This window comes from Bicyclus anynana, chromosome 15, assembly GCF_947172395.1.
Source record: "Bicyclus anynana chromosome 15, ilBicAnyn1.1, whole genome shotgun sequence".
Lineage (NCBI taxonomy): Eukaryota > Metazoa > Arthropoda > Insecta > Lepidoptera > Nymphalidae > Bicyclus > Bicyclus anynana.
This window is the reverse complement of record NC_069097.1, coordinates 10,193,226-10,211,250: the sequence shown is the minus strand read 5'-3', so window position 1 is coordinate 10,211,250 and position 18,025 is coordinate 10,193,226. Positions and strand designations below refer to the sequence as shown.

At 36.8% G+C, this 18,025-nt stretch overlaps 1 protein-coding gene across 1 annotated transcript; it reads left to right on the top strand.

The window, feature by feature from the left end:
• The first annotated feature begins 219 nt into the window (after window positions 1–219).
• On the top strand, window positions 220–11,582 carry LOC112043121 (SNF-related serine/threonine-protein kinase). Its single transcript, XM_024078401.2, has 11 exons — window positions 220–454; window positions 751–981; window positions 1,851–2,056; window positions 3,145–3,480; window positions 5,096–5,386; window positions 5,707–5,827; window positions 6,832–6,990; window positions 7,631–7,867; window positions 8,116–8,251; window positions 8,894–9,054; window positions 9,736–11,582. The coding sequence occupies exons 2-11, from the start codon at window positions 760–762 to the stop codon at window positions 9,862–9,864; spliced, it is 1,998 nt and encodes a 665-aa protein (XP_023934169.1). The 5' UTR covers window positions 220–454; window positions 751–759; the 3' UTR covers window positions 9,865–11,582.
• Window positions 11,583–18,025: the final 6,443 nt, after the last annotated feature.

Genomic DNA, 18,025 nt, shown 5'->3' with positions numbered 1-18,025 from the left:
ATTAATTTAGTAAGGCTGCCTTGATCACAAGTGACAACGTTGCTGCGTTTAGAAATTAAAATAAACAAAAGCAAAAACTAAAAATAAAGAAATGGAAATGTAATTTCTTTTACACTTAATAATACTTACATTATGTATTTAAGTAATAGACCAAGGAATAGGAAAAATATAAATTAAGTTTAAAAAGTACATGTCAGTTGTCCATAATCATCATTTTCTGAACTGATACTTGAGTTATGGCGAATTTGTAGATACATCTATTACTATTTTGCGTTCGATATTATCAATTTTGTAACTAAAATAATGCAATATTAACAATCTCTTTGTAATATTAATATTATATCCATTGTAAGAGATAAAGTGCTGTGGTATTGATATCAATGAGACAAGCTGTTCATATTAGAATCCAGTGTTGGGGTTCCATGAACAGTTTTGAACCCATAAATTTATCCACGTACGTAAATTTAATTGCTTTACAATCTAATATTCGTCTAGTATTAGTTTTCAGAGCGTCATAGAATTCCCAAGATATTTTGTAATTGTGTGTTCAGTCAGAATTATCATGTAGGTCAACATCATTACAGGCTACTTATTTTTATATTTATTCTATCAAAACAACCCAGTAACATTTCAGTTTTGGCTAATAGTCATTACTGTTTAAAAATTCATTGTTTAAAAAAGCTAAATGTAACAATTGTGTATGTGAAATTTGTGTATCTATCAAGTTTTAAAGTAATATTTTGTTATCAGATAACCAAAATGAACAACTGTGGTACTGGAGTGGGTGGCGGAGTACCCCTTACAGTTGGAGCCTACGACACTAAAATAGCAGGTCTATATGACCTGTTGGACACCCTTGGCTCTGGTCATTTTGCTGTGGTTAAATTAGCACGCCATGTCTTCACTGGTGAAAAGGTTGCTGTGAAAGTCATTGATAAAAGTAAACTAGATGATGTCTCAAAATCACATTTGTTTCAAGAGGTAATTTTACTTGTTGGGTATTATCTCTATACCAATTTTTGTTTAAATAGCCATGAAAAGGTAACAGACAGACAGACTTACTTTTGCATTTATAATATTAAGTATAGATTCAAAAGTATGTTTGTTTGTGTAACTTTGTATGCACATTCTCAGAAGTATAGAAAAGAACATGGGGTGACTATAATCTAGAAAAAGAGCTATTCCTAAGGAATAATAGTATTCTGAAATGGAGATAATAAGAAAAGGAAACCTGGCTAAGTTTGGTATGGACTCTTCTCAGACTATGGGGAGCTTTCAAAACCCTTATAGCTTTTATTATAAGTTCAGTAAAATCATTATAAAATAAAATAAATAAAAAAAAAAAATAAAATATAAAATAAAATATGTTTATTTCAGGCCTTGACCCATAGTTGTTAGTGTACAAAAAAAAAAGACAGCTTAAATTATATGTTAGTAAAGTAAATACAGACCAAAAAAATAAAAATAAAAAAAGAGAAATAATAACACTACATATTTAGGTATAATACTTAAGATATCTGCCCCTACATACTGACACACCGGGCACACAGGTATGTGTGTGTATCCAGTGCCTCAGTATGGGACAGTCATACTTTTCGCTAATCACCCTCAGGAAGGTGTTAGTGCTCCCCCTCAACCTGCTCATCAGCGTTGCCGTTCGTTTCCGTATGACTGTAGAGAAGCTGTCAGTCCTTCTGTACGCTAACATTGCTGATGCACTACAGTACCGTGGGAGCCCCAACATCACCCTGAAGGCATTGTTGTATTGCACATTATCAGTATAATGTTTTTGTAAGCAATCCTGTCCTGGAATATTTTAAAATATAAGTAACTATTACTGCATATTACAGGTTCGCTGCATGAAACTAGTACAACATCCAAATGTAGTAAGGCTTTACGAAGTAATTGACACACAGACAAAGTTGTATTTGATATTGGAACTGGGAGATGGAGGTGATTTATATGATTATATTATGAGACATGAAACTGGTCTCTCAGAATCTCTTGCTCGTGATTACTTCAGACAAATAGTCCGTGCAATCTCATACTGCCACAGGTAATAAAGAAAATATAACTGTCTTCTGTTATAGTAATGTTTAAACATGCGACCAATGACATATATTAAGAGAAATGGACAAATTTCTACCAATAGCAGAGCAACCGGAAATATTGTTATCTCTCTAATGCTTTGCAACTGTAGAGATGTGACTGGGACAGCACTTTCACAATTGGTGGACATTGTGTATATTTCTCTTTACTTGGTTGCATTGTTCTATAAATTGCGTCAGTAGAGTAGTTTGCGTACAGCAAGGGAGTTGTTAAATATTATCTATACTATAATATTATATAGACATAGAGTTTGTGGTACTTGTAGGGGGTAATTTCTAGATCTACTAAACTGATTTTGAAAATTCTTTTACCACTAAAAAGCTATGTTATTTGTGAGTGTCATAGGTCAAACAGAATCTGCATGGCGTCAGCTAGTCAAAATTATATAAAAAAACATGTACAACCAAATTGAGAACCTTCTCTGTTTTGAAGTCACTTAAAAAGTAGAGTGTATCTGAGCTGTAAAGCCTTTTTCTGACTCAACCTCTTTAGTATTACACACAAAGCTATCTACGTTGTTCCTTGAATAAAGTTATTTACTTTCTCAGTTATTCAATTTTTGGTTAGCCCCATAATTATTAAAGCTATAAAAAGCTATAAGGAATTTGTCTCTGATTACTATTATTATTGTTTTTATAGATTATGTAATTGAATTGTAGTATTGAATAAGACCTTTAGACATGGGCTTACCTAGTTTAAGGGCCAGGATGCCATTGTAATTTTATACAGAGTATATTTTACAATGAACATTTCTTATTCTTATTACAAAAATTATATAAACTCCTCCAATAGTGTCCACAAATTTAAAACATGGTATTTATTTTGTACACTGTAAATAAAAACTTTTTAACAAAAAAATTTAAATGATTTTCATGAAAATTGAATGGGACCAATCTCTTTCAAACAAAAAAAGAATTTTTAAAATTGGTTAAGAAATTACGAAGTTTATGTGGTAACAAAAAAAAACATATGCGTCTAATTAGAACCTCCTTCTTTTTTTTTAAGTCAGTTAATGAAAACATTATTTTGTTTCAGGTTACATGTGGTGCACAGAGACTTGAAACCTGAAAATGTAGTATTTTTTGAAAAATTAGGAGTAGTTAAATTGACTGACTTTGGTTTTAGTAATAAGTTCTGTCCTGGACAAAAACTGGAAACATCCTGTGGATCATTAGCATATTCAGCCCCTGAAATATTGCTAGGTGATTCGTATGACGCCCCAGCAGTTGATGTCTGGTCTCTTGGAGTGATACTGTACATGTTGGTGTGCGGACAGGCTCCGTTCCAAGAAGCTAACGACAGTGAAACACTGACAATGATTATGGATTGTAAATACACTATGCCATCTCATGTCACAAATTCATGTAAAAGGTAAAACAATCCTACTAATATTATAAACGCGAAAGTTTGTATGGATGTTTGGATGTTTGTTAGTCTTTAACGCCGCTACTTCTAAAGCGATTTGGCTGAAATTCAGAGTGGAAATAGATTTTACTCTGAATTAACACATAGGCTACTTTTTATCCCAAAAAAAATCCATGGTTTCCAGAGATTTGCGAAAACTGATGATTTTGATGATATGAATGTTTGTTACTCTTTCAAGTCTCGACTACTGAACCGAATAAGCTGAAATTTGGTATTAAGATATATTATAGGCTGGATTAACACATATACTACTTTTTATCCCGGAAAAATCCATGGTTCCCGACGGATTTGTGAAAAACCAAGTTCCACGCGGACGAAATCGCGAGCGTCCGCTAGATTGATATATTTATTTATTGGTACAAATAGTTTTTAGGTTAGGCTAAGCAGTATAAACACTTTCATACATTTTGTATGAATTTGCTGGTGTTGTTAGGGTAGTGGTGTTTTAGACTGTGTGTGTAAAGTGTTTTTCAGATCGTTTCGCAATTATAGTACGTTCAGTGCCCTTCTCGAGATATTGTGTTTGTGAAGTTAGCAACAAATGACTGGGCAATGAATCAATAACAGTACAAACGGCGCGGGCGGGGCGCATACTCATTCCGCTGCCAACTTCACAAGTATAAAGATCCATGGCGAGTATAACATTATGGACGTGATAAGGCAACTGTCCCAGACCCATGCTATCTGAAAACCACTTTAGGCAGTATTTTATGGTTTACACTTAAAATGTTTTTTTTTTCAATATGATGTTTAAAGTCAATCAGCAGTGGCGTGTACTCCATGCAAAATGCATTGCCTAACCTTAGAGGTCTTTACGTACCTGTTTGCAAAAAGGAATTATCCATTTTGTATAATTTGTACGTATTATGTCTATCCTAGTTTGCTATGTTATGCACGCCACTGTCAGTCAGCAATCAGTGGTAGGACTGATAAATCCACTGTGGGTTGATGTTATGCAAAATCAGTGGCGTAACTTGCCTTGCAGGGGCCCTATATCAAAACTAGTTGGGAGGCTCAATAGATGTGCGTCAAATCCCGAAAATTTCTTCAGCAGTTACGGCTATATCATTGATACGGCGATAGCTACGCCCCTGTGCAAAATTTATCTTCATTACCAGTTGTCACAATTTTTTATGATAATCAATGTCCATATCAAGTTTGTCCACTATTTCAACTGATTATAAGTTTAGATGTGGCCTCTATTGGTATGTAATTTCTTAGAGGACGCCTATTCTTATGCTCCTAAAGTTGTAAGAATCAAGTAATAAAGGTAGCAAAATCTGTACTAATATTATAAATGCGAAAATAAGTATGTCTGTTTGTCTGTCTGTTACCTTTTCACAGCTAAATGGTTAAAGCGATCAAGAGGAATTTGGTAACGGTAAATCAAAACATACGGTACTTTTTGACCCTAAAATAAAAATAGAAGGGGGTGAAGTAGTGGTCGAAAGTTTGTATGGAAAATCCTTCATTGTTAGAGTTACAGTTATAAAATTTTGTTCATAAATCCAAGTATTTTGTTACTTACAAATTATTAACATATATTTTTCATTATTTTTAGGCTTATTGGAAGAATGCTAGTGAGGGAACCTGAGAAACGTGCCACGTTAGCTGAAATTGCAACTGATCCATGGATCACTGCTGGCGAAGGGATCACTATTGAAGACTTTGACACACCACTCGTTGCCAAACAAGACTTGACTGAAGAAGATCGCGCTGCTATCCTGCAGAAAATGGTTAACGGTGCTATTGCTACAAAGGAAGATATTTTAGAAGAATTGGAGAAAAATGAATATAACCACATTACAGCTACATATTATTTATTGGCAGAAAGAAAACTGAGGTCTAAAAGGTACCTTGTATGTTTATTTGACTTTTGCACAAAAATATACTGGTTTTATTGAAACATGTGGCAGTTTTGGATTGTTGATAATCTCTGAGTCTGGGAATAAGATATTGAATATTTTTTTCACACTCATGGTTTTTGAATTTACAAGACGAAGGTCCTGGGTACTCCTATTCCTCCTGACAAGTTAGCCCGCTTCCATCTTAGATTGCATCATCACTTACCATCAGGTGAGATTGTAATCAAGGGCTAACTTGTAAAGAATAAAAAAAAAAAAAAAACAAATACCCCATGCAATCTTTGGTAAAGTGCTGATACTGTTGCAGACAAGAAGCCCGGCAGAGCGCTCGGCGGCCCGAAGTACTGGCCGTGTCGCGCACGTCGCGCGGTCTGCTCGCGCCGCCGCAGCTGTCGGCCGCGCCGCGCACGCCGCAGGATGTGCCTCCGGTGAGACGTTGTCGTGTATCTATGTACAGGGTGTCCCGTAAATATTACGACAAACTGTACAGGGTGATAGCTGACACCAATGTTATGGTTCCCTGCCCGTAAAATTGGTTTATTTTAGTAGGCCTTGGTGTCAGCTAGGGGTAGGGTAAGGGCTGTGTTAGGGGTAGGGTATGGTAGGGCATGGGTAAGATTTGGGTAGGGTAGCGTAATGTAGAGGTAGGGTAGGGTAGGGTAAGGGTAGAGTAGGGGAAGGTTAGGGTAAAGTAGGGGAAGGGTAAGGTAGGGTAGGGGTAGGGAAAAAGTGACGTAGGGGTAGGGTATGGTAGGGCATGGGTAAGATTTGGTTAAGGTAGCGTAATGTAGAGGTAGGGTAGGGTAGGGTAAGGGTAGAGTAGGGGAAGGTTAGGGTAAAGTAGGGGAAGAGTAAGGTTGGGTAGGGGTAGAGAAGAAGTGCACATAAGTATAAGCGATATATATTTTGAAAGTTTTTGTTGGAGAGTATTATAATATCGAATAATCGATACTGAGGCCCAAAACACTTTTTTGTTATTTTTTGTCTGTCTGACAGTCCGTCTTTTTTATTACTGGGCATCACAGTGAAACTACAGAATTAATTCAATTGAAACTTGGCTCGATTTGATGCCATAATACAAAGCCATGTATAGGATCAGTTTTCAATTGTAAAATTAATTATAGTTTAAAAAACTTGCAAATATATAAATTCTATTTATATATTAGCAAGTTTTTTAAACTATAATTAATTTTACAATTGAAAACTGATCCTATAGGGGTTGATCCTAGGGGTTGAAAGTTTACATCGATTTTCACGCGGACGAAGTCGCGGGCGTCCGCTAGTATCTATATATTTCGGACCGTTATTCTAATTTCTATGTCCTATACGAAGTCAATATTGTTTATAATTAATTTGATATTAATCAAATACCCTATTAAAGACCTTTTAAAAAAGTGTCAACTAGCCTATTTAATAAATTTGTTACCCGCAGCGTTCGCGCAAGTGCAGTATCGTGCGCGAGGAGGAGGACGACGAGGAGGGCCCCGTGGCGACGCCGGCCGCGCGTTCGGCCGACGCGCGCCGCGGGTCGCGCTCCGAGGGACGTCTCCACCTCGCTCGCCCCGCGCAGCTCGCCGACAACCTCACTAAGGTCAGTGTCATCTTTGAATCAGTTTAACATTCCCATTTCCAATCCTCTGAAAAGAACATAATTAGTAAAATTGTTCATACGAAAGTAATCTATAAGTCATTCGAAATGCGCTTTCAAATCAAATGGGATCTCCAACTCCTTTTAACCCTTTAGCGGTAGAATTAAAAAAAAAACTTGAATTACATAATTTTTTGTATTTTTTCCGGTAGTATGTGTAATACTGATAAACATTTTTACAAATGTAACTAAAAAAATGAAGGACTTACTATACAAACTTTCAACTCCTATTTCACCCTCTTCTGATTTTATTTTGCAACAAAAACAAAATAGGTTGCATCCTTGATAGGTATTTAAATTGTGCTAAGTTTAATTTGAATTCATTTAGGAGTTTCAGTGTGATGCCCGGTCAGTAAAAGACAGATAGATAAAAAATTCAATAATATATATTTTTGGCTTCGATTATAAAATGCCCTCTTAACTAAAATTTTCAAAATGTGTATCTTCAATGTACAGAACTAGAACTGTTACGCTTTTATTATAAGTATAGATTGTAAAAATATATCAACGACTCAAAATAAACATCTTGTTCTCACTGAATAGACGTAATTTGACTTTGACTACAAAATGTAAGTGCACACAGGTGAATCTCGACGAAGGCGTGAGCGCGGTGGGTGTGGTGGGCGCAGTGGGCGTGGTGGGCGCGGTGGGCATGGTGGGCGCGGTGAGTAGCGCGCCGACGCCGGCTGCCGACAGCACGCGGCGAGCGCCACCGGCCCCGGCGCCGGCGAGGCGGCAGCGCCTCGAGTGTCGACGGCGACGAGCGCGCGCTGGCTCCTGCTCCTCCTCGGACTTGTCGGACGATGACTCGGAGAAGAAAGTACGTGGACTATACTTTGCTTACATATCACTCCTTATAGACTAAGAGCCAGTGACATCCAGCTTCCGCTTTCCCCGCCACCTATAACATGGGTATCTTCCAGTCGAGAGTGAATAGGCATCTTCTAGGCAAGCGCGTTTTACCATAGGTTGCATCATCGCTTACCATCAGGCGTGATAGCAACTAAGCGCTTGCTTATACAAGATAAAAAAAATGTTGTGTGGCGTTGACGTGCAGTTTGTTTGCAGAAGCGCGCCGGGGAGCAGACGCCGGCGCCGGGCGAGCGCGCGCGCCGCGACTCGCACGACGACTCCAGCGACAGCCAGGAGCGAGGCGCCGCGCACCGCCCCGCGCCCCGCCCGCCGCCCGCCGCGCCCGCGCACGGTACTCTATTGACCTATTTATTTTATTCAAGTAAAATAAAATTAAAAAAAAAATCATTTATGTCTTTTAACAGCATAATTCTTTATTACTATATACAGAACTGCTGTTATATAGCAGTTATATGCTATTATATATACAAGGTACAACAGCAGTTCTGTATATATTATATATACAGAACTGCTGCTGTACCTGGCAGCAACCAGTATTGGAGGGGATATCTAGTCAGTGGCGATCACAATAGATTGGTAACGGTCAACGTGATACAGGATCTCAAGAAGACCTACAGAGCCGCGACATCAAGAAGAAGAAGAAGAAGAATTTTCTTTTATTTCTCTTCTGTCTACTTCTACTATCGTCGTTTGGTCGCATTGCAGGCCTACCTGCAGAGTTTGTAGATCCAGCTAGCTTGAAGCTGTTGGGGCTTTTTATCAAGATTTCTGTTGTGTACAGTACAGTGTACAGGTTTGTGTTTTATTATGAGCATTTCAAGAAACCATACCTTAGAATTTTCTTAATTCTCTACGTGTGTGAAGTCTGCCAATCCGCATTGGGCCAGCGACTAAAGCCAAACCCCTCTCATTCTGAGAGGAGACTCGTGTTTAGCGGTGCTTTATGGGTCGTTAATGTTGTTGTTGTGTACAGGTGGAGGAACACCGAGCAGTAGTGGCGGCGGCGGCGGCGGGGGCGGTGCGGCGGGGGACGCTCGCGGCGGGGGTGCGGGCAGCGCGGGGGGACGCCGACGCCGCGCCGCACGCAAGGAGAGCCGTCTGCGGGAGTCACGCTCGCTAAACCGTATCGCTGAGGTAACTGTCTCTTGGTCTACTCAGACTTTCCATATTTCCAACTTCAGAATGTCGCAGCATTTCTTGGAAGCAAAAATAAGTATTATTTCATAGCATTTGAGTTCTTTGGTTCATGTCCAGAACCAGGATCTCATGATCCAAAGCCGCATAGGCTAACCGTTCAATAACTCATTTAATTTAAATCTCTTTGTCTTTAAATAAAATCTAGCCTGTCAACCTACATTGATAAATTACTGTCGCGTTATTCAACGCACGGGCATATAACTCTACCGATTTCCTAAACTCAGCGGAGAATTTTTAGTAGTTAGAGTTAAGATACCCTTGAACAGCTGCCCCCCTAACCAAGTGGCACGTCGATTCTCTTTCTACGATCGCTAACACTTCGAAAACTAGAAAAATGTATGGGAATGACAGATCTTGATCACGTGACCTGGCGATAGCAAATGTCATTCCCATACATCTTTCTATTTTCCGAAAGCGCTTGCGATCGTAGAAAGAGAATCGACGTGCCACTTGACTAGGGGGCAGCTGTTCAAGGGTATCTTACTTCCAAAAAATTCAAAATAAAAATCTCTGTAAAAAAATCTCCGCTCTGAGTTTAGGAAGTCGGTAGAGTAGAAAGAGAATCGACGTGAGATTTGGCTAAGGGGGCTAGTTAGTAAACAATAGTTGTGTGGTAAGGTGGAGGAGGCGAGCGCGGCGCGGTGGGCGGGCGGCGGGCTGGTGGCGCTCTGCGGGCGCCCGCTGCTGCGTCTGCTGGCCGCCGCGCGCCCCGCGCCCTCCGCGCGCCGCCTGCACGGCCTGTGCTGACTGCGCCCGCTCGCCACACACGCCCCGACGAGCGCCGCCACACACGCCCCGACACCACAGGGCAGATAAGCACGACTACTGTGTACTATTACACATGAAGTGCGTGTTTCTGACAGCTGTCACAATAAACGGTTGACATCACATGTTAGCTCAGATATAACTCATACACGGTGATTTAGGCAGCGACATATGTATGTGTCCAATACAAGAAACCCTTTAGCAATATTAAAAATGAGGTCAAGCTTATTCACACACTAGCTAGTAAAATTTATGAAAAAATTGGTTTAGGCGTTAAGTTGGTTAAAAAATTTAATTCTGTTACGAAACAGAATTAAATTTTTAAAGTTCAATAACTTTATACTTACGAAAGTATAAAGTTATTGAACTTTGACCTAGCTTCAGTGAACGCCAATGAATTATTGGCGTTCTATCGTAGAAAACAAACTTTGTGAATCAGTAGTGATAAATTGGTTTCAAAGTCCACATATGCGTCCGCGCAATTTTTTAATTTAAGCCCCGCCTCCAAATAGAGTAGGTTGGGGATTGTTTAGACCATAGCTTAATTTAAATATTTTTTTTTACTAGTTACTGTAAAAATCTTTATTTAATCATGTATTTCAAATTTACCTTTTTAAAATATTTTTTTATTAAATTGGCCAATTCTTTTATGGTGTCTAAGTCACTGTGTATAGTTTCGACGCACGACCCGACAATCACTACTTAACTATATGGCTGTCAAAATAAACAACCGACGTAACGTTCTAGCTTAAAAATTAATATTGTTTTCTTATTTATTAAAACATTAAATTTAGCGCATAATTTATTTTTAGTTGTATAATAATAAGCAATGATAGTAATAAACACGCTCCGACACACCATGCGAATTTAATTCGACTGACGACCCAACTGTATAGTCGGATGCTTTTTTTATGACGTCTCAGAAATAATAGTAGGGGAGCCCGGGATGCTAAATTTGCAGTTACTCGAGCGTCATTGAGACCGATTACATTTGGTACATTAAATTATAGGAAGAATAAATGGTTATTTACATTTTCCGCTTTTAGCGGTGGAAAAAAAAAACTACAGACTTTAAAAACAATTTTTATTACTTTGGCTTACTGAAATTTTAAGAAAATTTTAGCGATTAATTAGGAGATTATTTCCTTAAAAATAAGTAAAAAATTAATCGCACTCGTACCTCGAGCACTAAAATATAAGGGTTTAATTTTGTAACTTTGAAACCCTCCCATTCCATTACGTTACGCTCAAATCGTCAGATTTTCGAAATGTGCAGTTTTTAGCTATCAACTCACCTACCTTATCTTAATCTGACGTGCTGGTTGAGTATTTATGAAATTAGTTTTTTTTTTGGTTGCCCTAAACGTACCCACCAATATTAAGGGCTCATACTCGGTGGAGGTACTCGACAAAGTGTAAGGTATAGTCCCTTATGTTTATCTGCCGCGCTCGAGTAACTGCAAAAATCCCCTCTTCGGCTCCTCTACTATAAGAAGCCTATAGCTTAGCAACTTCGTTCGTAACTCTCCCGACAGGCCGCGCGGGCCGGGGGGCGTGTAGCGATGAATGAAAAACCGACGATTGATGCACCTCACTTTCCCGCACGCACGATTTCACACCCGCGCAGTCTTTCCCCTCGTCGCCCGAATATCATGGGAGTGTCATCAACGAACTTGCCAGACTATACGCGTAGGCCATACCCCTGCGTTTTTTTTTTTTTTTTATTCTTTACAAGTTAGCCCTTGACTACAATCTCACCTGATGGTAAGTGATGATGCAATCTAAGATGGAAGCGGGCTAACTTGTTAGGAGGAGGATGAAAATCCACACCCCTATCGGTTTCTACACGACATCGTACCGGAACGCTAAATCGCTTGGCGGTACGTCTTTGTCGGTAGGGTGGTAACTAGCCACGGCCGAAGCCTCCCACCAGCCAGAATACCTACCTATACTACAGCCCTACTCCAATGTCAATGGCGTATATACCCAGGGGCTAGGCGGTGCAATGCCCCGGGTCCCTCGAATCCTTTACCAGAAAATCGCGATAGAACTGAATTTAGAAAATTTCGAAACAGAGCTGCTGATAAAGTAGCTTTGCATCTTTATGTATTTGTATACATAAAAATGCAAAGCTACTTAAGATAAAACCTAACCAGTTTAGATAGAAATGCGGCCCTATTTTTTGTTTTTTCAACCAGGGCCCTTGGTTACCTAGCTACACCATTGCTCGATGTTACTGTTTACTAACCAGCAGATTAGAAATGAAGGTACAAAACGCGTGTCATTTCATAACTTATTTATTTTAAATGAAGTATGTATTGGTTGGTATGCTTTAAAATATATATTAACTGTATCTAATTTTTTTTAGCTTGCTAATCGAATTTATTTTCATTCATTTAGGAAAAAAATTTTAGTAAAAAAAATACAACCGACTTCAAAACCTAAAAACGTACCCACTAAACTAAAAAGCGAAAAATAACATCACAATATGTTCTACCTGCTGATCAGTATGAAGGCGGTGCTAAGCCGGTGATGTATTAATTCAAGCCATGTGAGAATATCTTATAGATTTAGATTTTGCAGACAGTGTTGTTTCATGTGATCCTGTCAGAAATGGCTTAAATTAAGACAACAATATAATTTTCGAAAGTTCCCCTCAATTTCTCCAGGATTCCATCATCAGATCTTCATATGATGGCAATGGGACCAAATGGGGACTTATACCATTTCAAACAAAAAAAGAATTTTAGAAATCGGTCCAGGCGTCTTTGAGTAATCGGTGTACATACATAAAAAAAAAAAATACCGACCGAATTGAGAACCTCCTCCTTTTTGAAGTCGGTTAAAAAGTTGTTATTAAGTGTGAAATGACTAGCGATTTCTACGCTCATTATTAATTTGTTTGTCGGTAAACAGTACACATCAAGTAGGACTTTATAGTCTGGCTAATGTAAGTAGCGACTAAAATCGCCCGCCAAATTAAAAAAAAATTAAAAAACATGCGTTTTCATAATTTGTTTAAATAATTTTTTTTTGTTTGTGAATACATTACTACCTATAAATAAGTATAAAACTCAGTTATTCCAATATTTGCACTATAATTTTGAGAATATACTCCGATTTTTTTTTTAATTTGGCGGGCGATTTCAGTCTCTACTTTGATTAGTATCGCACGATTCCGATGTTCAGAAACGTCATATAGATTGCATCCGACTATACAGCGTGGGCCCTGATTGACTGCGTTTCTGACAGCTGACTGTTATTCGTACAAAAACAATTGACAGTCTTGTGAAAGTGCACTATAGGTTTAAAAATATTGTTTTGTTATTTATTTAAAATTCAATTTAGCGCAAACATTTTGATTCGACATTAAAAATATACATATAATAAAATATTCCGACGAATTGAGAACTTCCTCCTTTTATTTAAAAAAATCTTAACACTTGGAAGGTCCATACTCCGTATTTGACTACCTTATTTCTATTTGCCTAAGGCATGAGCTGACAGACTTTCAGATTTTATAAAAACACAAAGATCTGACTATAACAGGCCCTCAGTTTACAGGATTCTCACTCCCTACATTTATGGCATTTGTATGTTGTAATTTTCCCATTGTAAATATTAAAATATAACCTTATTGCCCCCTTGTATCGCCAAACAAAAATACTGGTAGGTTTTTAGAACTATTTTACTGATGATAAATAATTATAATAACTACCTATGAGTGTTTCCGAAGCTTCCCATTATAATGAGACAGGAGTATAAACTAAAGAAAAAAAAAATATTGAGTGGGGCCATTTTATCTAAAATATCTTCTTGACAGACACTAAAAGCGTTTCAAACGTGTGCGAACATAATAACTTAACATGAACTTTAGGTCGACAGGGTTTCCATCATTGGGTGTTTGTTATCTTTTCTGCCCCCTAGCCAAGTGGCATGTCAATTCTCTTTCGACGATCTCTAACGCTTCGAAAACTAGAAAAATGTATGTTAATGACAGATCTTGATCACGTGACCGGTCGATAGCAAATGTCATTCCCATACATCTTTCTAGTTTTCGAAGCGTTAACTCGGCTAGGGTGGCTGTTCTTTATGACGTGAAATAAATCATACACACATTTTGTAAAGTGCATTGTACTTAGTTATCGATTTTACTAATTCCATTAAATTCTAATAGAAATATGTAATAAACTAATAATATCCCAAAAAACTTTATCGACGTTGGTGTAAAATATCTTTGAACTTGACAATGTTATTAGATCTGTCGGTAATTTACTCTGTAATGTGGACAATTTGATATTACATAAACAATGCAATACAATAAATAATAGGCACAAAATAGCTTATTACTATTTTTTAATCCGGCTTGACTTTAGGTGTGCTAAAAATAACAAATCGCCAAACTTACCTATTACATTGGTTATAGACTTGAGACGAAACAGCAACGGATCTGTTTAACCTTTAGAATTTACATAGAATTGTGTGCTCTTCACCTATTTAAAAAGTGTGCAGTGCCTTAATTATTCTTCAATGCTTTGTATATCAACCTGTTCCCTTAATGTATTTTTTTTTTTATTATAACAAAGTCGGCTTTGGTGTGTTTAATTAGTGTAATTTTATATTTACTGGTATACTTCACGATTTGACTTACATGTTTGACAGGTTAAGGTTACTCTGGAATTTTACTTCTCTGTCTATTCACTGATAGAGTTAGGCTAATGAAAGTATACGTACAATAGATGTCGTATACTTAGTAATGACGTAGCTTACTGTACCGATTAGAAGCAACACCATGTTACATATGGAGCTTGTATACAACATAGTGCCGGCTATAAGCGTAATAGTGTCTGGTTTGCTACGTATTTTAAGTATGGCGCACCATTAATTTTTTCTCAGTGTAGAGACTGAAATCGACCGGCAAATTTAAAATACATACAGCCGAACGTAGAACCTCCTCCTTTTTGAAAGTCGGTTAAAAACAAAATGGTGGGCGTTCCTAAAACAATATCGCAAATATTTAAATATCACAGGTTTGATAATTGCAATTTGTTTTGAATATGTAGTGTGTATATAGTAATGTTTTCACACATATACGTTTTTTAGTAAAGATTAGTAGATATTTTTTTGAATTCGCCAGACGATTTCAGTCTCTACTTTCATTAGACAAACTCTATCACGTTTAGTGAATCACATAAGTGGGCAGTGGGCTCCTAGGCTATTCACTAACTCAGTATATGAAAGCCATTGAACTCATTTGACATTTAATTGTTTCCCATAGACGATACGAGTATGCTCGAGATATGTTTTTTGTATCACTTAATAAAATGACATTGTACAAATGTAAATTATGTTTCGTCCGACATTTTTCCTTCTGAAGACCTCGAGTTAGAAAATATACTCAGAGGCACAATTATCCGCCCATTTGATTATACTCGCGTCATATTAAAGTGGGCGGATAATTGTGCCTCTGAGTATAGTTCCAGCATTACTTATTAACTATACATATACTTAGTGCATATAGTATTTCTATATATATTTTCGGTTCATTTGATATTAGTTTGTTAAATAATTAATTATATAGCCAGTAATAAATATGTAGTAGCCAGATAAAAGTAGAGTCTTTATTTATAACTGTAATCAAATAATCATTAATTTTAATCTATAAAATATCATGAATTATGCAAATCTTTACTTTACAATTTTAAGGATGTAATTTATTCTAGATTATTTAGATTAATTGAAAGGTATCACAAATCCTTATCTGCTCCATATTTCGCTTTATTGATTCTGGATTTTTTTGACTTTCAAATTTTAGGAAAAATATAATTGCTTATACAGGATGCTCGGGAGTATTTCCCATAACTTCAAGGTGTTGACAAGTTCACTTAAAGGAGCCGAACTGCATAACTAATATTATTTTAACTAAATAATAAAAACTATTTACGTTTTCATACAAAGTAAATCAAATAATTCTGACTATTCATGTAAAACACGCCTTTATCTATCCCTGCATTTTAAAATACGTAAGACTACTTTGCTACGTCATAATTATAAGGATGCGTATAAGGGACACATTTTAAGATCTATTTACAAAAAAATATTATTTACTCCGAAAATATTAATTTTAGAACACATGTTCTTTGATCATTTTAAATTATTTTTCGGTAAGGAATATAACCCCAGAGTTATGGGAAATACTCCCGAGCACCCTGTATATTTCTTGAGTTATCTAAATGTACACAACTATATGTATATGTAATACATGCATTCTTTGTTATCAGCTTTAAACATTCTGACCCGTCTCCGTGTTGCAGTTATTTGCGTTTCAAATGATTGTCCGGCATTTTACTGTTTATATAACCGTTGTGCTGTTTGGTGCTATAACATCATCTACTTATCGTAGTGTTTTTGAATGTGAAATAACTGACTGTGTTTAATACCTATTAGTCCAGGATCTGGGGAATATTTTTACAATTGACTACTATCAAAAGAAGAAAGAATTTCCCTTGAGTAGCTTCATCTTGATTTTGATTGATGAGTTGCTCAACTATTTTGTTTACGAAAATTCTTGATTCTAGTAGCTAACTGGGTTACCAGGTAAAAATGTTTGAGGGTCGGAACGAGATAATGTACCACGCAATTTGTAGGACATTACGAATGTAATCCAGTTAGCTACCAGAATCAAAAATTTTCCAATGTTCCACGGATCCTGGGCTATATTTATTTAATAATTATGTACTTTCTGCCGTAATATGTTTTGCATTGTAGCTAGTCAAAGGCCCGTAAGTTCTCCGAATGAAAGTATTGTATGAATTATGATAAAATTATTGTACCTTTAGATGATAAATAGTTGAATAAAAAGTTGTATGTGCTTTTCAACTTTTAAACGTTTGTATGTAGGTGATATTTTACTTTTAACTTTTAACGCCTTAGGCAGTAGACGTATCGAAAATTGTAAACGATTATTTTGTTCGATGTTTTGCGGTAGTGATATGCAATTATTATAAATTTATTGTTGAACAAGTTAAATGTTGTATATTAAAAATATTTATGTACATACCTATTTAAATTGTTGTAAATAAAAAGTCTATTTTAAATTTTATAGTACCCTAACACGTAAGTTTATTTTAAAATGTTTGAATTGTGTATGTGTGTTTCTTTAATTTGTATTTGTCTTTGGATATATACTGGATTTGTGATCTAATTTTTCGGTAGATTATCTAGACCAAAGATTAGTAACATTTACGTTGTGCACTTTATATGACGCCTCGTGCCAACTTCCATCATTATTAATAGGTGGTAATAATATTGATAAACTGTGTGCCTAGTGGCAGTTTTCAATGTTTTCATATTGTGACGATCGCGTAACCGTAAACGCGAATTTATAAGGAACTAGCGGACGCCCGCGATTTCGCGTGAAATTTAGTTTTTCACAAATCCCTTGGGAACCATGTATTTTTTCGGGATGAAAAGTAGCATACAAACATCCAATCATCCATACAAACTTTCGCGTTTATAAAATTAGTAGGATTGAAACAGCGCCCTCTAGTGGCACTACTGCACAACCGTTTCAATTCCTTAGAAATTCGCGTTTACGGTTACGCGATCGTCACAGCATGATAACATTGAAAACTGCCACTACACCGATTCCCTACTTTAATTGAAAAGTCTGGGTGGTTACATTCTATTATAATGTAGTGTTTATTTCTGACCATCTAGGATAACACGTTTTGTACATACACTATGTTTTTATAATACAATTTTGTCAACAAATTGTAGACAGCCTGTCATCGATCTCCTCGATTAAAAAGTGGATGCACAATCAGCGACCAAAAAACGTCCCCACCCAATGAATGCCAAACACAATTTCTTGGTACTCAATTCAAGTAGTCGCTTTTGCAAATTCAACCTTAAACTCAATCCTTAAGGTTGAATTTACTCTGAATTTGGGATTTTATTGAATATTGGACTATATTTAAAGGCCTTCAGGTATAATTTTCTTTACTAATAATTCTAAAACTGTCAAAATAAAATTGGCTAGTTTTTAAGTGAGATTTTCTACATGATTGTGCGTCCTTTTATTATAAGAGGTCAATGCAGCCTGTGCCCTATTTACGCATGTCAATTTACATTTGACGGATTG